At 48.4% G+C, this 24572-nt stretch overlaps 1 protein-coding gene across 4 annotated transcripts in view; it reads right to left on the bottom strand.

Moving 5' to 3' along the window:
- The window catches only part of Kcnj6 (potassium inwardly rectifying channel subfamily J member 6), a 243770-nt gene that overhangs the window by 169379 nt on the left and 49819 nt on the right, over positions 1-24572 (bottom strand). For all 4 annotated transcript variants that reach the window (XR_007229657.3, XM_087898904.1, XM_048422940.3 and 1 more), the window contains exon 2: positions 20119-20167. Coding sequence is in view for 3 of the 4 variants with exons in the window: in XM_087898904.1 (XP_087755030.1) it covers positions 20119-20149 (31 nt within the window). In the remaining variant the exon portion in view is untranslated. The remainder of the gene's footprint in view (positions 1-20118; positions 20168-24572) is intronic.

The raw sequence follows: 24572 nt of genomic DNA, 5'->3' as shown, positions 1-24572 counted from the left end.
AGAGTCTCTGGTTTGTTTGCACTGAACTGTGCTCTCCAAGTTGCTGGCTCATCTGCTTCCTAGCGATTTTCCTTCTCCCGCCTTCCCCTAGAGGTGCTGGGTTACAGACATGTACCACTGTGTCCTGCTGTCACGTAGGTTCTAGGGATCAGAGCGTAGGTCATTGGGTTTGTACAGCAGTGTTTTACCCACTGTGGCATCTCTTGAGTCCCTTTAACCTGTCCATGCTTCCCAACCCCTCCCTCCAGCACAAAGGTAACTACATTCAGTTCAAAGGCTCTATTGAAGGATTAGTGAGAAAAATAACTGTCTGGTTGGGGAAAAATCCTAAGCGTTGTGTGCTTGTTAGTTTATTCATGTCATGTTATAAACAAGGAAACAGGTGAGTAATTTCCCTGAAGTCAGAGACACAGGCAACCAACTGTCGTGCCGAGACCACAGCAGAGCACAGCCCTGCAATACAGGGGAAATGCTCCTGCGTTCTCCAGCAGGGTTTCTTTATGGGATGGAGAGCCATTCTCACAGCCCCATCACCCCTTTAGACTGAGCCCAGCTCTTTCTGCAGAAGTTCTCACTAGAACCTCTGTGTTGTTTCTGAAATCCCTGGCTTAGGAAGCAGGCTTGCCAGTGCACTGCTGCTCAGCCCCTGTGTGTTTGCTGACAGGTGTTTTGAGAAGACACTGGGCAAGGTTGGTTCTTAGCTCACCTCAGTCTAGGTCTTCTTCATCAGCGAAGCCATGCTTGCTCCCCATAGCCCTTGTTGAAGTTTATCTTCCTTGTACCCCAAATGCCCATGAAAATGGTACACTCTTTCCTTCTTCAGCTCACTACCTAACTCAAAGGCTCTAGAGGTTTAAATAGATCCCGTCTCCCTCAGATGTTTCCCAGCCAGGTTCTGAGCTCAACTCCTGGAACTTCTCTCTTAGTCATCAAACAGCTCCTGTGATAGGGAGCCAACTGGTTTACCTGGTATGCGTGTGTGTGTGTGTGTGTGTGTGTGTGTGTGTGTGCGAGCGCGCGCGCGTGCACTAAAGGCTGCGTGGTTTCTTTCCTTTGTGTGTGGAGAGCCAGCAAAGCTGTGAAGCATCTCCATGGAAACGGGCTCTCCATCCCTCAGGCTGCTGTGATGTGAATACATAATCCTCAAGGCGGGCAGAGACTAATGAGGCAACTTAATGGAACGCACACCAGGACCTTACAGAACACAGCTCCATTCCTTCAGCCTCTAAGTAGCTACAGGCCGCTAAACGGTTTAGGGTGCTGAGTTTTACAAAGCTTCCAGAGTCCCAGTTTCAATGTTTGGACAATTTTGGGGGGTCCCCTCACAGAGTCACCAAATAGAGGTCTCCATAGTAACCTGCAATATAGTCACTTTAAAATGATAATTTCCTCCATAAAGACAAGACTCTCCAACAGTTAAGTAGCCATTTAGATGTCTGGTGTTGGCATAATGACCCTCCCCGCTCCTCCCCTCCCTTGATATTTTTCAGTTCACCTAGAAGAATCCAATGATTTCAAGAGAACTATCCCTGGTGATTTGCAATTTTCTTTTTGCCTTTTTCCTTCCTCCACCTTCTCTATATTAGGGAATTGATCTGTAGGCTCCAGTCAATGCATAGTCAACCTTTCCATACTTCCTATAAGGCTCACACAGTCTGACTCTCGCTGGTGAGAGGAGCGATCTGTGAGCCTTGCTGGACTTCAAAGGTTAGCTAGGGAGCTGTAAGTAGATAAACAGACGCGACAAATCAGTGTGAAGGTGAGCTAAGATCATCCAGTGCCGCTCTTGCCACAGGTGTGCGTGCGCCGGCGCCCTCCAAAGCTCCTCTAGGGTTACTGATGCTGGCTGCATTGGTTAGCAGCTTTCTGCAACACCTCCCACAGTGGACCAACTGGCTACTGGCCCCAGTTTGTTGTTGCTTTCGCTTTGTTTATCATTCCTTTTGTGAATCTTTCTTTCATCTTCCTGGCAGGAAATGGCAAATGCTTCTAAATTTCAATTCACTAGCCATTCTTGCCCACAAGAAGGAAAAAGAAAACCCACCGGATCAGATCACTCGAGAGACAGAATGTGTTAAGGTGTCTCTACTTGTAGAACTGGGACTGGGGTGTCCTTGTCACACAGCCCAACATTGTTCTCTAAATTGCCTCTCTAGTTTGTTAATGGGTGGCATTTAAAACACCCACCCGCGGTATTTTGAGAACGCTCAGAGATGGAAATTCCATCCAACAAATCTGAAGGGTGATGACTTTTTTAGGGACAAAGTAACTTCCCTGAGCCATTGTTCCCCTCAGATAATGAACCCTGCTGGTGGATCTGCCAGTCCCCAGGCACACCCTCCCTGCATCTTCATGCTCATTGGTTTTCATCCGAGCGGGGACTCCCGTCAGTGAAGCAAACGCTTAAAATGGCCGAGAATGGGTTCATTTTCTTAAAACAAAACCCCAAAACAACTGGTCACTAAGAGAGGCCATCTAGATGATATCAATTGAATTCTAAGTAACTTTTTTCTTCCAGAAAAATCTAAGAAAATGAACACGAAGAGATGAAGCGAGAGAGAACAGAGATTCAAAAGCTGGCGAACATTTTTAACTTCACACGGCCCAGACATAATATTGCCTCTGCTGGAGACAAAGGGCCCAAGATAGAATCAGGATTATTTTGAGAATTCATGATTGTGAGTGAAAATGAACTGTGTGGAAATGCTCCTTCCCCACAAAACTCAGCTTGCCAGAACACGGGCGGGGTCTCTCAAGAGGCCAGATCTCTCAGCCTGAGTCAGGCCTAGCTTCCCTGAGACACCCTCTGGGACAGGGAGAGAGGCAGCTGCCCATGCTGGGACTTGACGGCTGTCAATCTATGTATGATATTGCCTCCTTCATGATGTCTGTCAGGCATCCTATGTTGAACTAAATCCCATGAGGTCAAACTTCTTGTCAATTGCCCAAACTCGCCAGAGTCTGTTATTTCCTTAGTTCTTTGGATTGTATCGGGGAGATCACTCTGAAGAGCTTTCTCTGAAAAGGCACCTCTAGATTCCCAGTCATACCTGCCTCCCCCACCCCCCACATCTCATGGTGACCGACTCTCTCTCTCATTCTTAATGAATCTCCTTTTGTGAAACTTAAAGGAAGTCCCTCCTTCCTTCATCATGTTACACACGTGTGCACACACACGCACACACATGTGAGCGCACATACACAATGCATGTACACACACTATATATACCACACACACTACACATACACACAGTACACATACCACAATACACTACACACACACTACACACATACTACACATACACACGTATACCACACATACACTACATACACATGCACACACACACACCACACACACACTACACCTACCACATATACACTACACACACACGCACACACACACCACACACACACATTACACACACATGCACATGTGGACACGTACATGCACACACACCACACTACAAATACCACACACACACTACACATACCACACACACACACACACGCACACACACACACACACGTGCGCGCGCACACACACACATACACACACGCACGCACATTTTTCTGTCTAATGCTCTCCTCTCTACCTTGCAGCCCGAGGCCTTTCTCCTATTAAGCCTCATTCCTGAATGGAATTAGCTGTCAACTTTCCTTCCTTGGGTGAACTGCTACGGCTTTGCCATCTTCTATTATTGTTTTCTTCAATGTCATTGCCAGAATGTCTCTGCATAAAGGCTGGAGTTTACTTTTAAAATGTCCTCCAAAGCCTATGCGTGGTAGGCCTGGGAGGTGGTGGACCCAGGACGAGGTTCTTGAAGAGGATTGTGAGACTGTGGGATCTTGGTCTCTTTCCTTTTTGTGTCCAGGAGGTGAGTGGCTTTACTCTCCCCACTCTCTCCTGCTGTGCCCCAGTTCTCTGTCACACGCCCCCAAACAATGGGCCTGCCAGACTGAGGGCTGACATCTTCAAAACTGTGAGCCAAACTAAATAAACCTCTCACCTTCTTAAGTTGGTTCTCTCAGGTACTTTGTTATAGTAATGGGAAAGGTGCTACTGTGTGGAGAAGAAGAAGACAAAATCTATAACTATGCTCCCGTGAGGTAGCTAATCAGTTGTTAGCAGGCATGGAAGCCATCGAGGATGGACTGCCTTCATATCAGCAGCTTGTGATACCAGGAGCTGAAACTGCTGGACCTGATTCCCGCTCAGAACAACAGCACCTGCGGCCCACCTCTGGCCCCGAGTCCCGATGACATCCTGAACTGCCTGACTCTGTAAGGTGACTACCGGCTGAGGACCTCTGGTAAAGAACAGAGACGTAAATGCTTCTTTCTCTTAACTGCTGCTCCGAATGGTCCAGGCAGCCTCCCAGGAAGCAGTGTTTAGAAACCGTAAGAAGCATGCTTACAGAGGGAACTTGGCAATCCTCTCTGCCACTGTCTACTGACGCCCCCTGAGAGTACCCCCTCTTCACCTTGTTGTAAATTCTTCCTGTCTGCTATCTCTACTCTGTGTTCCATCTGAATTCCAAGGTCAGGAGGGCCAGGAAGCTGAGGGGAGGCTAGAACAAGCTTCTGGAACACTCCCTTCCTAACTGCATGTACACCAGCTCCATTGCAAAGTGCAGCCACCTTGGATTCTGCACGGTTGGGGCTGTTCTCTGCAGCTCCTTCCTGACTTCAGGTACCGGTTGCACACCAGGGGTCCCAGGTAATTTGAACACTTGGCCTTCCTTCTTTTCACAATTCTGGTTACATTCTGTTCTCATTTGATCCCCCTCAGGATGTATAGCGCAGTGATTAATTAATCTTGCCTGGATCTGGAGTCAAACGAGGCCACGCCCCTGGGCAGGTCTGTGAGGATATTTTCTGGAAAGATAAATTTCATCTAATCCAGGGTGGGTGTCATTGTCTGGGGGTGGCCCCCATGTGTTGGGGTTTATGGACAGATCTGGAGTCTGCTTGCCTATGTTTCCCCACTGGTGAGGGCATCCACCCCGCCATTGCTGCCACGGGCAGTGGGCAGTGTTGCTGCCTTCAGAACCTAGCTACGTTGGTCGTCCAGGGACCAGTGGGGACCAGTGGGGACCAGTGGGGACCAGGGCCTCTCTTTTACTTCCCCAGCACCTGACTGGGACTTCTGAGGCACCCAGGCCCACGGAATAGCAACTTACAGATCTCAGTTTCCCCACTGTGAAAACAGCCATTGACGAGCTACCGATAGTGTCACAGGAGCCAATCTGATAAAGCTCCTTCTAGTACTTATTCATCTACAGGCTCCGTTCTTCCAGGGAAACTTCAAAAGTGCAACACAGTGCTGTCCTTGGCCTTGGGCTCTCTCAAGTAAGGATTAGCAAGAAAAAAAATTCCTTACCCTCCCCTCCACCACCACCACCCCTGGCACCATCATCATTTGCTAAAAGACAAAGTTTCGCAACTATTTCCACAACACTTACTCTAGGCAGAACAAGGCATCTAGAGGTGATTTAAAGAGCCCACGAGGATGTGTATACGTTCTGTGCGTATACCACACCACGTCATATCAGAGACTTGAACTTCCAAGAAGGTTTGGGGCCTGTAGTTCCTGAAACCAGTCCTCCACTCATGCAGAGGGATGGCCAGTTACAAACTTTCGGTTTCAGGATGGAGGATGCTCACTGGTGAGTTCTGGCAGCCTGGGGCTTTCATGCCCCACTCTGTGGGGTCAGGGCTTATCTAGGTACTCAATGAACTCAGCGCTTACAATGCTTACTTACTGGGGTTCTGCTACTAGATATGAGCAAGGGAAGCAGAACCAGTGGTCCCTCAGTCAGACTCAAGCCTCCTTCCCCCTCCCTTCTTAGAGGTTCTGCTTGGTCACTGCATCCTGAAGCTACCCAGGACCATTCAGGAATTGTCTTATCAATTTCTTTCTTGTATAAGAAAGACTCTTACATGACTAAAGAAATTCCATCACTAAGGGTTTCTGTTTCTCGTGTCAGAACCCAGGAAGCCATACCAGATAGGGCACAGTTATATGATGTCACAGTCTGGGAATGATTGACAAGCCTCTGACAAACCTCATCTCTTCTGCAGAATTAGATTCATCGTGGTCAAATTTTCACCTTCTCTCTGGCGTGACCGTCAAAGGGTGTACCTTTCATCTCGTCATTTGTCTTGACTTCTGCCAAAGTGCATCAAACTACTGAGGCTCACAAGCTTTGTCCCCTTTCAAAGCTACAAGTTTAATTGCTTATTTTCTTGAATTCTGTCTCTCTGAATTCTGGTTCTACATGGAGATCGTTCCCTCGGTGTGGGTGTTTGGGCATGTTTACTGCTGGTCTGATTCTGTTTCTCTCCCCTTACCTGGAACCGATAATCGGTTTACCCAGGATCCTCTTCCCTGAAGTGAGTGGCGGTCAGACACCTCAGAGACTTCAAATGCAAAGCTCTTTCACGTCGAGGATTGCGTATTTACGGGTAAAGTGCCCAGTAGGCCAGTCCCCAGATGGGCATTCTGCCTTCAGAAGCCGTGGATTCATGGGACAGGAGGAATTTTCCAAAGTGCTTTTGTTTTACCCCAGAGTCAGAGCATCATCAGTGCCCCTGGCTGGTGATTCACAGTGAACCCTTCGGTGGCTCCACACCATTCAGCTGTCACCACCTCCTCCTCTGCTCCCCAAAGGAAACCCAGACTCATCAAGCAGTCACCCTGGATCAGAAGGTGACACTTCCCTACCAGTTATCTGCTCCTGAAGTCATGTATGCCTCCATTATCTGAGCCGGCGAGAGGTGCCGGGGAGAACCCACACGTAGGAAGTGTTATCAAGCCTGTTGTTAGGATATGATTCACAACACTTTCCAGGAGATGGAGCTAAAAAGCTGGACTGCCTGCCTCCAGGCGAACCCATCTGGGGGTTGCCCACTTGAGTGGAAGTTTGACAGGACAACCATGATGGACGAGGCACACTTGAAGTGTCTTATTAGGTGGTGTTTCAGAATGGGAAGCTGGTTTTCACAATGTGGAACGTGTACCACATGGTCTACCAACGGTCGCTCCTCCTCGTGACTGGAGAATGAGACTGTATGCAGGCAGATGATTCCTTCCCCACCTCAGGACCAGATTCTTGCCAGGATCCTAAAACCAACTTAGGAGCTCCTGTAACCTGGGATTCCAGTTTCAGGAAGGCTGTCTAGCCCTTTCTTCTAGAAGTTTCTAAATGACCATTGGTTATGAAGCTGTGTGGAAGATGGCCTGTCTAAATAAACCATGCAATTATGATCTCCCTGGCATAAAGAAATTGCCAAAAGAATGCTCAACAAGAGAAAACGTTTGTTCATCTTTGAATTAGATGGCAGAACCTGTGGCTTAGTTGGACTTACCTAGTGAGGAAGGGTCATCTGGTGGCAATTGAGATAAATTCTGTTCTCTTTCTTGAGGATAAAGAACTCAGTATTAGTCACTGAGGAGAGGGTCCACTGCCTAGACATCAGAGTCAACTCTGTGTCTGTGTGTGTGTCTGTGTGTGTGTGTGTATGTGTGTGTGTTTGCATGACCAAAAGAAGGCCAGAGTTCAACCCTGGGTGCCTTCCTCCTTGTTTTCATTCTTTGAAATAGGGTCTATCCAAACCCAGAACTTGCTGGGAGGCTGGCTGTCCAGGAAGCCCTAGGGAGATCTTTCTCTCGCTCCCCTAGGAGTTACAGGCGTATCGTCATGCTTGGCTGACATACAGGCTTTCTGTGTTGCTGCTGAGGCTCTGAACTCAGGTCCCTATGCTTGTACGACAGACACTTTGCTTCCTGAGCCATCTCCTCAGCTCCCAGTCCACCCGATTTTAACGAGCATTTGGATTGTGCTTGCGTGACAGCACAAGTCATGTGACCAGAATTGCCGTGATAGAGGGCTCCTGAGAATATGAGCATGTTGGTGAAACAGGACTTCCTAACATTTCCTAACCCCACAGAGTATCACACATTGCCCTCCACACATGAAAATGCCACCCCAGAAGGGAGAACAGGTCACCTGAAATGAAGCACATGGGTCCAGAGACAAGAATCTAGCCAAAAGAGGACAGCAGTGGATATTCTAAAACCGAGTTCAAGAACGGTCATGTGTGATATGAAGGCATTCTTTAGTGGTAAAGAGTTCAGCTTATCAGCCCATAAAAATGTTCAGTGTTAGAGATCTCGAATATGTAAGCAAACTTGAGAAGAAGACAAATAGAGGTTTGATAGCCGCAGAGGACTTTATTGCTTTGCTCTTTGGCAATGGATCGATCATCTCAGTAGAAAAATCGATATGGAACCGGCGGGAATGAACCATACTCCAGACCTAATGGGCCAAACAGAAAAGTACAGAGAATTCCATCCAAGCAGCAGAGCATGCTCTCCTCCCAGAGTGCAGAGCCTTCTCTACGTAGACCGTAGGTAGGGACACAAAGCGACTCTTAATAATTTATAGGCTTTCAATCACATGAGTCTTTTTCCAGCCACAGCAGTGAACGCGAGGGAGACTAGAAATAGGGAAAGTGGAAAACTTGTGAGTAAGTCAAACAACATCCCAGAGCAACCAATGACTCACAGACGGAACTGAAGAGACAAAATGTTTTCTATGAAAATGGAAACGAGGCGTATCAAAACTTATGGGAACGAGCTCAACTGCCTCTAAGAGGAAGGGGTACGGCAATAAATGTGAGAATTGATGGAAAAGACCTCCACATCCACACCTGGTGCCTCAGGGAGCTAGAAAAAAGAAAGCCAAACCAAGACTGAAGAACAAGAAAACGGTCACAGTTGCAACAGAAGGCGTGGAGACTATAAAACAATAGCAAGAACAATGGGGCCAAGTGTTTGTTTCCTGAAAAGATAAATAAAACAGAACAGACTTTAGGTGTCTGAAGAATAAAAGGGAAGAAGGGCTAGGAGAGCCACGAGGGACAGAAGAGTTCAGAGTGGAGCTCAGCTCAATGCTCATGAGACTCAACCATGACTGATGAAGCAGGGGCTCACGAGTGATCTGGAAGGAACCAGTGGGTTCTATAACTCTGAAGCCTAATGAGATTGATCCAGAGGAGGCAGCAGTCCTGAGATGACCAATATCATGTTAGGACAGGGAATCCATAATCAAAGACTCCCAAAGAAGAAAAGCCAGGGACCAAGCGTATCCTCTGGTGAACTCTACCAAACATTTAGGAACTATTTAATGTCCATCCTTGAACACTTCCAAAAAGTTGGAGAGGATAGAACACTTTCGAAAGAGATTTCTGTATTTATAAAAATTGTTATTTTGCAGAAAGTATTGACTTTATTTTTCTTGATATCAACAAATTACCATAACCGCTTTTCAAAGATATTTTTATTCTTTGAAAATTTCAATATTTTGATCATATTTACCCACCTGCTCTAACTCACCTCACATTTATCTCGGTGTTGACTCCTCTCTATCACAGTAGAACAGGCAGAAAGGTGGCAAGAGACAGATGCAGTGGCTGACTGCAGTTAAGTAGTGTTTTCTGGACAGGGCAGGGCAGTTGCTGGCTGAGCCCAGGAATCAAACCCCCTCCCCCCGCAGCCCCTCATCTGGGCCAGGGAATGCACGGTACAGGGTGGGCACTGACACATGGTGAGTGGAAAGGATTTCTGCTGCTTAACCTCACAGGTGGAATGCAGGTGTATTCAAAGTGCAGGCATCGCTAGTGAGAAAACGTGGCATATTAAAATGCTGACCGTAGTGGACGTTGGTCAGCAATGATTTCTTTTTTAGTATCTTATATGAGCTTCTGAAATTGCAAAGCATAACCCTTGGATCTTTGAGAGAATCCAATAAAGAATAAGCTGATGAGACTTGAGCTGAATAATCTTTCTTTTATAGAAATTTTGGGATGTGGTGTGTGTGTGAGAGAGAGAGAAAGAGAGAGAGAGAGAGAGAGAGAGAGAGAGGGAGAGAGGGAGAGAGGGAGAGAGGGAGAGGGAGGGAGGGAGGGAGAGAGAGAGGGGGTGGAGGGAGGGGATAGAGGCCAGAGGTCAATGCTGGATGCTTACTTTGGTCTCTCTCCACTTTATTTTTTAAGGCAGAGTCTCTCACTGAACCTGGAGCTCACCTTGTCCCATGGCTGTGCTGGGATGACAGGTGCCTGCCATGGCAGCTGGTGTTTACACAGGCACTGAGCATCAAACTGAGGTCCCCATGCCTCTGTGGCAACAACTGTGTGAGCAGAGACATCTCCTCAGCCCAATGATACTAATTGATAAGGGCCTTGATAATGATAACCAAAATGTGATATATGAGGAATGACAAGACTGTTTGTTTTTGAATGCCCAGTAGGGGATAATTGCCATTATATTTATTATGCCTTAACTTTTCATATATAAATAGATATTCAACATGTAACATTAGCCTTCGATACACCTATTAGCATATGCACACACATATGTACATTCAGTGTAACTACTTGTGAACACAGGTATTGCTTTGAATGAACGTGACTATTAGCTCCGACCCTGCTGGGCAGTTTTGTGACGTTCACTTGCAGACACTCAAAGAAGAGGACTGAGTGATTTACCCACAGCCTCGTGGTACCACAGCCACCACTTCCGTGTCTCTACAGACCCTCTCGGCTGTAAGGCCTCTTGGAAGAACTTCATCATCAGAGAATTTTGCTGATTACCTAGAAACTTTAATGTCTGCAATTCTGGACCTCTGAGCAGCTCTCTGAGTCCGTGTTTAAACACCAAGCTACCGCCCCTGTCCACCTGAGCCTGAGATTTAATATTTTCTGAGAAGAGCAAAATGGAATCAAACCGGAAAGACGCCCCAGCAACACAGGAGGAGGGTGCCTGCGGCATTGCTCTGTCGTGCCCTGTGCCGTCTCTCGCCAGGGGTCCTTTGTTTTCCTGGGAGTTTCATCTGTCCCAGTGCAGGAAGACTGGGCAATTTATTACCCGGGTGAAGTCAGGAAGCCCTTAGACCGGCTCAGTACACACATCTGTCACCAGGATGGAGAGCCAGGTTAGGAAGTGGGGTGAAGAGGGGTGTGCAAGGCAAGGAGAAGGCAGCAGATTATTGATGTAAGTTCCCCGGAAGGGCTGGGACTGTCCAAGTGGGCTGGACTGGATAAGAAGCCAGCACGATGGTCTTGGTTGTTATACTCTGAGTGTCTGAGACATTAAAACCAGTGTTCTTTGCTGCTCACCCTAGCCAACTCCTCACTCTCATCTGCAGGGCATCATGGGAGCCCAGCTCCTTTGAAGGTTGTGGGTGGGCAACGTCTTTGAGTGGTTGCTTAGGTATCCTGTGGCCTTGCTCAGGACCGTGAACTGGGTATGTTGATCTTATGGGCCTTGGTTTTCAGGTTCCCTCTCTGCTCACTGAGGGTATAAAAGAATGCTTTCGGCACCTCAGACTCTAGCCTCACAACCCAAGCGGGACCCGCACCACTGTGGGAGACTTCCTCTCTCTTTCTCCCTCTATCTGGCTTGGAACCTGTTGTTCTTAGAGGTTGATGCAAGGAGGGAGATGAAACTGTGGGCGGAAGGAGGGGAAGGATCCTGAGCTTGGCAGGCGGTAGGAGGGTGGAGCAGGCTCTCAGAGTCAGGTGACAGCTTGTGGGCGGAGGGAGGGGCTGGACAGGGAGATGAGCTGATGCTGGGGGTGGGGGTGGGAGGAGGGAGGGGCTGGACAGGGAGATGGGGTTGCCTGGGATGGGAAGGGGGGAGGATGGAGGGGTTGGACAGGGAGACTGGGTTGATGACAGGGTGGGTGAGGGGGAAGGGAAGAAGTGTGGGGTAAGAGTCTAAAACACATTTACTGCCTTCTTTGGGCTGCAGTAAAGGCAAGTTGGGGGTGAGTTTCTGCCCCCTCCCCCCTGTGAGCAAGGGCTCCGGCTTTGGAGAAAGGTCACTTTGCAGTTGTGTTGGAGCCCCATTAGCTTAGAGAGAAGCCAGCAGAGCTGGCGGTGTCATGGCCGGGAGATGGCGGTGGTAGACAGGGGCTCAGAACTTCTGGGAGTGGTGGTCCAGAGCATGGGCTCAGGCCACTGCCCCCTGGTTGTCAAGCTGGGCTGGCTGCTGGTGGCATGTAGCTACTTTGTCGGTGGTCTTCACTATAAAGGAAGTGAAGACTGAGCAAGGACCACGGTCCCTGTGGTCCTGAGCGATGGGGACAGATGCTGAGCGAGGTACCATGTGGGGGCTCATGACGTTGGTGCCTCTGGCACAGGGACTGATGAAAGCAGGTGAGGAGGGCAGGAGAAAACATGGATTCCCCCGAGCTGGGTCTGGGGTGAGGAAGAGCTTGAGGAAATGAATGAGTGAGGACAGGGATTGTTTTGAAAGTCAATAGGCAGGTCCTAAAAATTGCTGTTTGGGGAGGAATGCCACTCATCCCAGCTTCCGGGACAGAATGACAACCCTGCTCTAGAGCCAGCTTCCTCTGCCACCCCCTCGCCTGCTCCATGTAGCTGCCAGTCCCCAGGGCTGCGCCATCCCTGTGTTCCTGTTTGTCCTCGGACACTGCCTCTCAGTGGGCCCCAGTCTCAGGTGTGTCATAAGAAAGGAATGCTAATGGCTTAGTTGTCTCCAAAGTCAGGCGACCAAGCAGATGGCTTCCAGGAATGGCTCACGTTGGCCATTTCTGAATTAATCATGGAACAAGAAGATCATGAGAGGAAGCGTGATGGCTGCCAGTGGGGCTTGTGGGCTCGGGGAGGGCGTGGGAGTCAAGAACAAACTCCTGTCAGTCGTGTGAAAGGAAAAACAGGGGCTGCCTGCCCCCCCTTCCTCTGACCCCTGTCCTCCCCTGCCCTCCCTTCCTCTGCCCCCTGCCCTCTCCTGCCCTCCCTTTCTCTGCCCCCTGCCCTCCCTTCCTCTGTCCCCTGCCCTTCCCTGCCCTCCCTTTCTCTGCCCCCTGCCTTCCCCTGCCCTCCCTTCCTCTGCCCCTGCCCTCCCTTCCTCTGCCCCTGCCCTCCCCTGCCCTCCCTTCCTCTGCCCCTGCCCTCCCCTGCCCTCCCTTCCTCTGCCCCTGCCCTCCCCTGCCCTCCCCTGCCCTCCCTTCCTCTGCCCCTGCCCTCCCCTGCCCTGCCCTTCCTGCTTCAGTATGGACCCAGCTTTCAGGCTTTTAACCAGGAGCAACTATCTCCTCTCTCTCCCTGAAACCCTCCGTGCAAATCGAGGGATGTCTGGAGACTTTTGGCTCTCACATCTACGAGGAGGGTGATACTGGCACCTAGTGGGTTAAAAGTCAAGGATGCTGCTAGACATGCTGTCGTGGGTAAGATCACAGCAGCATCCAAATGTCAATGGGGCTCAGGTTGAGAACTCCAAAGCCTATTTTTATTTTTATTTATTGGTTTAGTATCAGAGAAAGAATGTGGGGTAGGGGCCAGAGAGTGATTTTTTTCCACCTCCTCAGCTGTTTATTAGAAGGTGAGGGTCACCATGATTCCTAAGATCCAAGAGGAAAAGTCATAAACTTGAGAAAATGAGTCTACTTGACTTCCATTTGAATGAAGACCAATAATAACTTTCAAGAATTTCAGGCACGACACCAAAATGTGCTTGTTGGTTTTGCTGTTTTGTGTATCTTGTGTGTTCCTAGCAGTGGCAATTCTGTGTGCACATGTAGAATGTGGGTACCTCTGCATGCATGTGTGTGCATGTGTCATTCAGCAAGCACCATCTATCTTGTGTTATGAGCGACGGTTTCTCACTGGAACCTGAGTTCTACTGAGCTCACTCCTTGACCGGGCTGATGACCTAAGCGCTCCGGAGACCAGAAACATAAACATACAACAATACTCTGTGCTTTGCATGTTCTTTCCGGCAATCCAGTCCTCACACCTGTGCAGCAAGCCGTGTTTAGCGACAGCCATTCCCCAGCCCAGGTGATCATAGTCTTACAGGGAGAATACAACAGTTTCTCATACTGTAGACAGGTAAGAGGCTGCCACCCCACCTCAGTTTAAGGGTGAAACTGAGATGATGTACCGTGTGGAGACCGCTCCGCTGTGATCTGGGCGCATGAACAGTGGGGTCTCCTGTCACTCTGGGGTGGCTTCCCTTAGCCTCCATTCCATATGCCCGTCGTTATACAGTTGGGGTTATAGCGGAGACAGCGGGAGCCGTGTGGGTGAGAGGAAGCCAATGTGAACCGTGCAAGGGTGTGGACTTCATGGCAAGAGTAGTGCTCCTGTTTTCAGTGGTCAGCAAATTAAGACTTGTAAGAATGCCTGCCCGCAGCAGTCAGAGGCCTCAACTGGACTAAAAGCCGTGACTATCTAGTTACCCCAGTGGGTGGAAGATTCCCATGGAGGTGAGTCCTGGGATCAGGGGAGGGTTGTCCTACCAGAAGTGGTGTTTGGTACCCTGAAAAGGATCCAGTAATCGTAAAGAGTGAGTTCCAGGTCAGGTGCATTTTAAATGATGCTGTAGCTCTCTGAGTGTGAGCCTGAGAGATGGGTGGTTGTGCTGAGGGTGGTAGTGGGAGATAGTTAAGTCCCACTGAATGGGCCCTGTGGTCACTTGAATGTAATTGGCCCCCATAGTCTCATAGGGAGTGGCACTATTAGGAGGCGTGGCTTTGCTGGAGTGGGTGCCACGTTGATGGAGGAAGTGTGTGACTGTGGGGGTGGGCTTTGATGTCTTTTGCATAAGATTCACTCAGTGTCACTGTTAGTAAACTTCCTGTTCCCTGCAAGCCAACATGCAGCCAACACCATGCCTACCTGCACACTGTCATGCTCCCTGCCATGAGGATAATGGACTGACCCTCTGAAACTGTAAGCCAGCCACCCCAATTAAATGTTTTCTTTATAAAAGTTGCTGTGGTCATGGTGCCTCTTCACAGCAATGACAACCATAACTAAGACAGTCTTAGTACAGAGCCCTGGAAGCATTTTTTTTTTTTTAAAATGGCGCAACACTTGGCTTTCTCTCGCTGGCACACTCACGCCTGCCCACTGAGCAAGAGAAGGGGCCAATCTTCCCTCATGGCTGCTGACTGCATGACAGAAACAACCCTAGACCAGTGAAACCCGTACCTACCACTGTGCAGACTTTAAATTGAACACATTAAAATCCAAACCCGCTGCATCGGCGTCTCACATCCTTCCTGCTATGGCCTACAAGCTCCTCCTCCTCCGCGTTTCAGCTAGGCCCCTCCCTAAGCTCAAGGCCCAAGAAACTACAAGTCCCCGTGCTTCCCTGCCCTGTCTTTCTTGCTGGCCACCCCCTTCTCTGGTGCACGTTAGACCCACCCTTGGGCTGCAGGCAGTCTTTCAGTTTGTCTGTTCTCCAGGCTTCTGCTGTTTCTCCCTACTTTTGTCCAACCTGCAATCTCCCCATACATGTCTTTGTAGACCCATTCTAAAACAGTAACCCACTTTAAAACCCAAGTACCACCATCTCGTTACTCAAAGGAAGAGTCAAAGCTGTTCGCATCTATTTTATGATCTGACCTCCTGTCTGCGGTCAGTGCTCCGTCCTTGGAGCCATTCTCCTGGCTCAGACCTGTTCAGCTGTGCTCTTTGTCTCCTCAGCAGCCTGCTGGGAGCCCGCTCACCCTTCAGGTGTCCTTCAGGCCTAGGAGCATGCTGGGGTCTGAAGGAGGAGCCTCGCAGGCCTGTGCCTGCCACCTGTGTCTACCTGACAGGTCACCATTGCAGCGTGGGTTCCTAGAGCTTTGGGTGTTGACTCCCCAAAGGCTATGTGTGGCGCATGAAGCCACCCGTCTCTTTGCCGTTCCCTGCCTTCACACAATGCCAGAGTTCCACCAGTTGCTCCTCTTAGGAGACATGATTAAAAACCACTTTGCTTTAATAGAGCTAATTTAACGTGTGGTGATTGTAATCGGTTCCATCTCCTCATTTCATTTGACAGGGGAAATTTTCAAATCTGAGCTGCGTTGGAGCTGGCTCTTTAATCAGGGTGGGAATTCCCTCTACTTTAAAGTACAGAGACGAGAACTCTTGAGCACCTCCAGGACGGGTCTTTGGCTCTGGAGATTGCTCTGTCTCTCCCTGGCTGGGTAGGAAGAGTTTCCAAAGCCTCTGAGAATGAGGGTTCGGGCTGCCACTCCCTACTTTCTTTCCCATGGGCACTGAGAAGCCTTTGCCCTTTCCCAGACTCTGTGTTATGATTGTGCTGTTCATGTGGGCTGCACATGCAGGGCAGAATGACCCCTACAGATGACTGTGAGGACCACCAGGGACACTGGTTGGGAAAGGAAAGGCTTGAGACACATGTGCCTGAGACAGGCTGGCAAGATGGAGGCAGAAGGAGAAGAGCAACTCTAGGCCCATCAGGATCAACGACATGCCTATCGGGAGACCTCCATTTAGCGAGGCAGCAATGCCCTTTAGATATGACGCTCTTTGGGAGGACGAGGCAAAAGCATAGTACAGGATTCTAGCAGGGACTGTACAGGGACCTCATGCAGCAGGAGGAGGTACCAGTCCAAGCCTCCAACCTGTTTCATCCTTGCAACTCCATCACCCCATACAGATCCTGGGTGCAATCCCCACATATTCCCATGAGCTCTGAAATGGGGGCCAGGAGAAACAGCAGCAGGCAGTGACCATGAGGTGGTTTACCTATACAATTTATGCAGGGACAGCCCGCACAGGCACTGGTAGTGATTTTAGAGACCCTTGGGTGTTTGCATGGCCCTAAACCTCCAGTTTGTCGTCGTGGGACCTTTCACGTTCTCCGGTGTCACCTCTGATGATGGCACAGTTTGAGTCTTTGTGTGTCTATTTATAGACCGCGTTTAGCTCCACTGGGCTCTGCCTTTCAGATCAATTTCACTCAACGGATGGGCATTAGAGTCCTGGGTACTGGAAGGGCAAACTCAGAGCCCTCACTGTGAGATTTCTGGATGCTCCTTTTTTAAATTTTTTAAAAAATATTTTATTGTTTTGTGTGCATAAGTGTTCTGGCTGCATGTATGTCTGTACACCATGTGCATGCCAGGTGCCTGTGGAGGCGCAGTGGAGGAGTTGGGTCCTCTGGAACTGGAGTTACTGATAGCTGTGAGTGGCAGCCAGGGGCTTGAAATTGAGCCTGGGTCCTCTGGAAGAGCAGTTAGTAATCATCTCTCCAGCCCCGCTCTATTCTTTTAAAATAGGGTTTCTGACAGAGTAAGCAGGAAAATGCCCATTTCATAGAAGCAGACAGAGATTGCAATGTAAAGGCTATGTAAAAAGCAGCCGTCAGAAGGTGGGAAGGAGGCAGCCAGTTATGGTCTGTGTGCTGTGCTGTTGTAGAGCCATCGACTCTCTTGCCACCTCTGCTGTTTCTCAGCGCTTCCTCTTTGCCCCTGTCTCACTGTTTCTCTTTGTGATTGAGTCTCTCTTCTGAGTTCCCCGCTGTACATTCCTGTGGTTTTGCTTTCCCTGCTCCTCCCCATCACTTCCCTTTCACGCTGTTTTTATTTTCCTCTCCTTGCTTCGAAAACGAGACATAAAATATTTTAAAGTATTGTATTTATTAAACATAGTTGCTTTTTGCTGGACGCGGTAACCTATTGATATTTTTGCTTCTCACGGCTGTGTTTTCTGAGGTGGCTGGTTGGTGGCGTGGGCTGGGAAGACGGAGGAAGGGAGGTGTGGCTTCCCGAGTCCTCAACAGCATTTTGATAGGTTGTGCTGTGAGCAGCTTTGCTGTTAGTTCTCCTCAAACACAGAGGCGATCTGGTAACCAGATGGCTTCTGCTTGGCAGTTTGCCCAGTGAAGTGTTTACCAGCTCTGAAAACGCATTTCAGAGCGCCGCGTCCTGGGTATTCGTGATTCTGTTTATGTCCCTTTTCTCCGGTGGCCACGGATGCGATGTTCCCACTCGTTTATGGAGTGGTAACTGTTCATTCTCTCCGTGGTTTACTGATTTGACGCTCCTTGCATAATGTTATTCTTATTTCCTTATCAGTGTTTTATGCAGAGTAAATATGCAGTTGTATACTTCATCATTCATGAATTTAATCTTAATACCATGTTTATTTGTGAACCCACGATTCTATTTCATGGAATCTACAAGATTATAGTCTGGTATACATCACAAAGTTGCACATCTTTCTAAGAATCAGTGAGTTGCTACATTTGCTACGTTTGGGCACAATCATGAAGTCTTTTCTTAAGCCTTTAATCTCCTTGTACTATGGACATAGCTCTGATTCCCCTCTGAAGACAGAGTAATTTAGAACAGCTGTCCCCTTTTCTCCTCTCAAGAAGTCAGAGTTCAATTTTGATCGTGTGTGAGTAGATTAAGCCAGAGAGTGTTAGACATGTGTGGTGAGGCTGAAACTTTGTTATAAAGCCTCGGCACTGCTAGATTCTCAGCTGGTACTGTTTTAGTGCTCGGAGGAACTGCCGAGCAGGGCATAGTGGCTCATGTCTGCAAGCCAAGCACTCACAGGAGTGGGAAAGGGCTGCAGAAAAAATAAAGGAAATTGGGCAAAAGGGGCGAGGAGAAGGAAGGCGAAGATAACGTATGAGTCGTTTATATTGGCCCTTAGGATTTGGAGATTAGAACTTAGCTTTTGAGCTTTGAATAGTGAAGGAGTGGCCACTCTCCATGATCTCCTTATTTGTGTCCTATTGTGAAAGGTGCGCGATTTCATGCCGGATCTGACAAGAGCACAGTTTGAGAGGCTTTTACTCCTTGTAAAGACCCAGTTTGTGGGGCCTCAAACCAAGTAGGAAATGTTCTCAACATGTGTAAAGTCACAGGTAGTCCAGGATGGAGCAGGGAGCCGGGCAGAGGATGGTGCAGAAATGAAGGAGCCAAGAGACCGTGTGCTCCTGTAACCCTTAGTTACGAGATGACATTGGCCTGAAATCAGAACTCATTTGGACTTGTTCAGAGGCTCCGGATCAGGAGTTAAAGGAAAGCAATAATGGAGGCATTCTGACATCTTATTATTCCAGTCTCTGTAGACTGGCAAGTTGGACCAATGTCTCAGCCTTATGGATGCAGCAAAACTTTTCCTGGGTAAGGCTCCGAGGCATGACAAAGCCTTCCTCTGGCTGGCGTGTGAATGTTGACAGTGTACAAAAAATGTCCACCATGGCTGTCTCCCCTCATGTTTACACCCTAGAGACTGCTCTTGTGCAGACACAAGCTAAACCTACCTCCTTGTTCAGCTGTATGCAATGATCCTACCTTCCCATTTAACCACATATAATGAACACACACACAGTGTCCAGGGTGCTGTGGCTCCTCCATCAGAGCAAGGACAGTTCACCCAGTCTCAGATTTCTGTAGCCTTGTGTCTGTCTTTACTTACTTCCCCATTGCCCCCAGTGAGGACCCAGACCATGGAAGGATGAGGCACTTTGCCTAGAGGAACCGTCAGCTTTAGCAGTCACACAATCCAAACATTAAATGAAGGCGGTTCATAGCTCTGAGGATAACGCAGAAGGGTTTGCGGTTCTATGTGGATGCTGTTTTCTGGAGCGGCACATACTTCCAAAAGAAACAATAGCCAGCTCCTTCCCTATCCCCAGGGTTTTAATATTTAAATGCAAAGAGAGGACATTGCATTTGTCATTTGAAGAGTGACTTATTGTAATTATTTTCCCTTACTTCTTCAAGATACTTTGTGGATTCCATGCATTCAGCTTAAGAGCTTAGGGCATTATGACACCGATCATTCAGAATGGAAATTACCGCAAGCTGCTTATAGTTCAAGCACTTTTATTTCGTCTGTTGGGAAACTCTGAATGACACCTGGTAGGTTTAACCATGACTCATCACCCCGGCCTCTCTATATACCACCCAGCCCACCAGATAGGCACACACAAAACTTCATCCAACCTGGGCTGAATCTCTAACAAGTCAGGATGAAATTATTGTGGATTCCCAGCCCCCAAAGCAGTAACACAAAATAAAATAAATCTATTTCCATTCTTCAACTCCACTCATGGGCAACATTTTTAGTCTGGAAACTTGATCCCAACCGAGATGGATTTTGAGGATTGTATCAAGCACACAAATGCAGTGCAGTATACTAGATCAGATGGGCCTCAGCCCTCCCCGGGAATTAAAGGTAAGTACAGGCAGACAGACAGGATTTTCTCTTTGTGTGATTTTTGCATTTCTCCATTCAAAACCAAAAGTAAATAATAAATGTCAGGTTACTCACTCATGGATTCAGTTAACTTGGCCATTGTCATTTCTTCTTTGTGCTTTTCCTGGAGAGGAGAAAAGACAGTGATAAATAGATGTGCCTGAGACTGGGAGAGAGTCGCACGCCAGCTGCAGCTACCTCGCTCTTTTCCTTTTTCCTAGGTCAGATGTAGTACAGCTCTGTGACCAGAGAGTCACTGGAAACAGGACTGTTAGGACATTAGAAACCTTTCTGTCGCTCTTGGCAGTGCGCGTTTGTCACACTGATCTTGGGTATATATATCTGGTGACGCACGACTAGTTTTCAAAACCTCGTTGACACTGGATTTTTGACAACCATATGCCAAACTTTTGCTCTCTGTTTTCCCTCATGGAACTCTCTCTCTCTCTCTCTCTCTCTCTCTCTCTCTCTCTCTCTCTCTCTCCCTCTCTCTCTCTCTTTGCATTTTTAGAGCTGATATTATTGTAGTCATTTAGTTTTCAAAAAACTAGATAGATTTTATGCATCTTCTTTTGTCTTACTTCTCGGTTCCTTTGGGACTTTTGGGTTGTCATCGTCTTTGTTTGATTGTTTTCTAACCTCATCTATTTTGAGCTGAACACATTTTGTTTCCACTGGATGCAGGTTATAACCCACTGAATCCAAGAGTCAAACTGATCCACCCACGAGACTGAATTTGTCCTAATTAAACAGACGTCAGAGCTACTGAAAAACGGCTCCTTTCTGAGAGTTCTCTCCTGTTTCTTCAGACGAACTTGGGTTTCCTCAGTTCCTGATTCGGGCAGTGATGTCGATTTTACTTCTCTCTGGACTGTGTGTCTGTTTGTGGGACTCAGACATTCTCTCCAGAAAGCATGGAAGATGGTCTAGGAAAACTGCGCTCGTAACTCCATGCTCGGACAGGAGTTACATGAGGGAATAGCTTTCAATATGTGTGTGGGCGTGTGTGTTTGTATGGGCAAGTGTGTGTTTGTAAATGTATGGGCTTGTGTGTGTGTAGATGGATGGGCATATGTGTAGATGGACATGTACGTGTGTGTATGTATGGACATGTGTGTGTATGAAGGCATATGTGTGTACATATACATGTATGTGTGTATGGGTATTGTGTGCATGGACTTGTATATGTGTGTGTGGATGTGTGTATAGGCATGTGTATGACATGTATGTGCATGTATAAGTGGATATATGTGTGCATGTATAGGCATGTGTGTATATGGACATGTGTGTGTGTGAATGGGCATATGTGTGCATGCATAGGCATGTATGTGGATGGGCATGTGTGTGTGTGGATGGACATGTGTGTGTGAGAACAGACAAGTGTGTATGTATAGGCATGTGTGTATATGGGTATATGTGCATATGTATAGGCATGTGTGTGTGGATGGATATATGTGTATGTGAACAGGCATGTGTGTATGTATATGCATGTGTGCATGGGCATATGTGTGTATGTATAGGCACGTATGTGTGTGGACATATGTGTGTATGTATATGCATGTGTGTGGGCATATGTGTGTATGTATATGCATGTGTGTGGGCATATGTGTGTATGTATAGGCATGTGTGTGTATGGTCATGTGTGTGTATGGATGGGCACGTGTGCACCCAGGTGGACATGTGGAAGTCAGAAACAACCTCAGGTATGAGCCCTCACTGTACTTGTTTGAGGTGAAGTCCCTGTGCTGCTCACACACCTGGGTTAGCTGGCCTAGGAGCCTCAGGATTCCTCTCTCTCCTTTGGAATGCTGGGATTGCCAAGTCTGATTTATGTGGGTTCTGGGAACCCAAATGCAGGTCCTCATGTTGTTGTGTAGCAAGGACTCTGCCCACTGGACCACCCCCTACTCCTCTAGCCCCACTTCTGTACCTGTGACTACTCATCAACGTGGAAAAACAACCTTATAAATCGCAGCACAACACACCTGATGCCTTAATCCATTGAGTCTCGAGCACACAACACACTTTTTCCCGTGCTAGGAAACACAGATGACATCGTCATCTAGTGGTTTCCGTGGCTTTCATCTGCGGGGCCAACCCAGAAAGTCTCCATTTAATTTATTAAATGCATTCATCCCCCATTTCATATATTCACTCATGCTCTTTTGCGTACTGCAGCTGCTTGGCTAGCACCTGAGGGGGAGCCTGCAGATGTCATAGCGCAGTCGGCTAAACCATCCCACCCTTCCTACCGCGCTGTGCCCACACAGAAAGGTGTGCTTTGATGGAGTGGCAACAGGATTCTCCAGCCACACAAGCCTGTGTTCATAACAATTAAAGTAAGGCACTGTCTTTTATTTAGGGTACCTAGCCCATCGGAGTTCATGTAGAGACTCTGAGAAATAGCATGTGTGGGCCAGTGGGGAGACTGAGTGTCCCATAGCACAGAGAAGACAATGGCCAAGAAGACCCTGTCATGGTAACACTTGCTCACACGAACATGCAGAGCGTCAGCTGCCTGGACCAGTGGGCCTCAGCAGGCTGTGACAGTTCAGCACGGACTCAGGAAGCTTCAACCTTGGCCTGCAGGAGCCTGCTCTGCCACTTAGACTTGGCTTCACTTCTAAGGCCAGCTCTTCTGCTTTGTGTCCAACCCCCCTGCTTGTTGCAGCCACACCCTTAACTTATTCCTCCTTGCTTTGCTGGCTCTGAGTTCCTTCAGACCTCATTTGCATCGCTGTCCCCTTCTTCCTGGTCTGGAGGTCAGACACCCAGCAGAACACAGAGTGTTGGCTAGTTGTATGTCAACTTGATACAGCGAGCGTCATCTGTGGGATGAAGGGACCTCAACGGGGGAAATGCCCCCACAAGATTGGCCTGTGGGCAAGCCCGTGACACATTTTCTCCTTTGATGATCGATGTGGGAGGGCCCAGCTCACCGTAGGCAGTGCCACCCCTGGTAGTCATGCATGCTATAGGAAAGCAGACTGAGCGAGCTGTGAGGGGCCATCCAGTAAGCAGTACTCACCCATGGCCCCTGCATCAGCTTCTGCCTCGACTTACTGCTCTGACTCTCTGGGTGATGGGCTACAAGCTGCAAGAGGAAATAAGCCCTTCCTTCTCCCACCCCCACAGATACAGAACCCCTAACTAAGATGCAGAAACACCAAGACTCTGGGTGTTCTGTCCTTAAACATTCCCTTCAAGTTAGCCAGTCTTCTCGTGCGTGGCTGAGTCTCTTCTCACTGCCTGCTATGTTCCAGCCTGTTTGTCTCACTGATGGGTGTACCCTGGAGTTCTCTGTAACTCTAGTGTGGTGGCCATCTTAGTCTTAAAGATACTGGATCCCAACTGTATCATCATTTTCCTCTTTCCTGTAGTTAAGGAGAAGCTCTGACATCCTGAAAGGAGGGGTCTGTAAAAAGCCTAAATTTAGCTCTCTCAGGCTGACTCATCTATAGCATAATGTACAGTGGAAATCACGACATATGTTTTGGGGTAAGGAGTTTAGTCATTCCCCTGGATGTCTTTAAACTCCTTATGGCCTTCCCTCATTATCAGAAAGTTGATGTTTGCAATTACATGGCATGTGGACCCAATAAAGCCTGCACACTCCATTCCTGGTCCCAAGTACACGCTCTCCATCCTAAGCCAAGGCTTTCCTCCATAGTAAATGGCTTCCTGGTTGTTGGATTTGCATTACTGGGAAGAGATTCTGAAATAAATCCCAGTGGAACTGGAGGATGTTCTGCTAGCAGTGATCAAGTCCAGCCGCACAGAGATGGCAGCTGGTAAAGTGAAATCCCTGGAGAGGGTGTGCCTTGCCAGCAGGGAGATTTTCAGCGACCACCCACTTCCTCTTTCTCCGGACCCCACTTATCTGGTCTTCCCAGGTCCTGTCTGCTCAGAGCTGTCTTCCCTTCCTCCACCTTCAACACTGAAGGCTGGTTTTCAATTGCACCTCGGGGAACCCTCACAAACACCAACATGACCTGGCCACCCTGTTACAGTTTGTAAACTTTCCTCCCCAGGGTCCTGATTTGAGCACCTGTTGCTCAGCTGGTCTCTCTGCTTGGGGGAGATGGTGTAACCTACTGGCTGTGAGCTTAGCTGGTGGATGTCAGGCTGGATAGGCAGGTCCCAGAGGGTGTTCAGTCCCCCAGCCTAGCTCTCTGCTTCCTGCCTGCTGTTGTGATGTAACATAACCATGCTGGGAGCTCCCTTAAGAACCAGGGACAGACCCTCTCCAGCCAAGGTGCACCCTCCTATGATGGACGGTGGTCCTGATGCCATGACCCAAAATAAGCTGTTTAGAATGTGGTCATAGTGACAAGAAACATATAGGTATTGGCTTGAAATTCTTTGTTCTAGCTAAAGATGCTGTAGGCGTTGTCTTCGGTCTGGGCTGGCTGCCCTAGCCGATCCATACTTGCATCCCTGTGTCTAATGAATCCCTGTGCCTAACTGAGGAGCTATGGACAGTTAATAGCTTCTGGGGCAGGTGGAGTTAGGTTATTGTTTTAAGATGT

Source organism: Myodes glareolus, chromosome 2 (genome assembly GCF_982192425.1).
Source record: "Myodes glareolus chromosome 2, mMyoGla1.1, whole genome shotgun sequence".
In the NCBI taxonomy this organism is placed as follows: Eukaryota; Metazoa; Chordata; class Mammalia; order Rodentia; family Cricetidae; genus Myodes; species Myodes glareolus.
The sequence above is the reverse complement of the archived record's forward strand: the minus strand, read 5'-3'. Positions and strand labels throughout refer to the sequence as shown.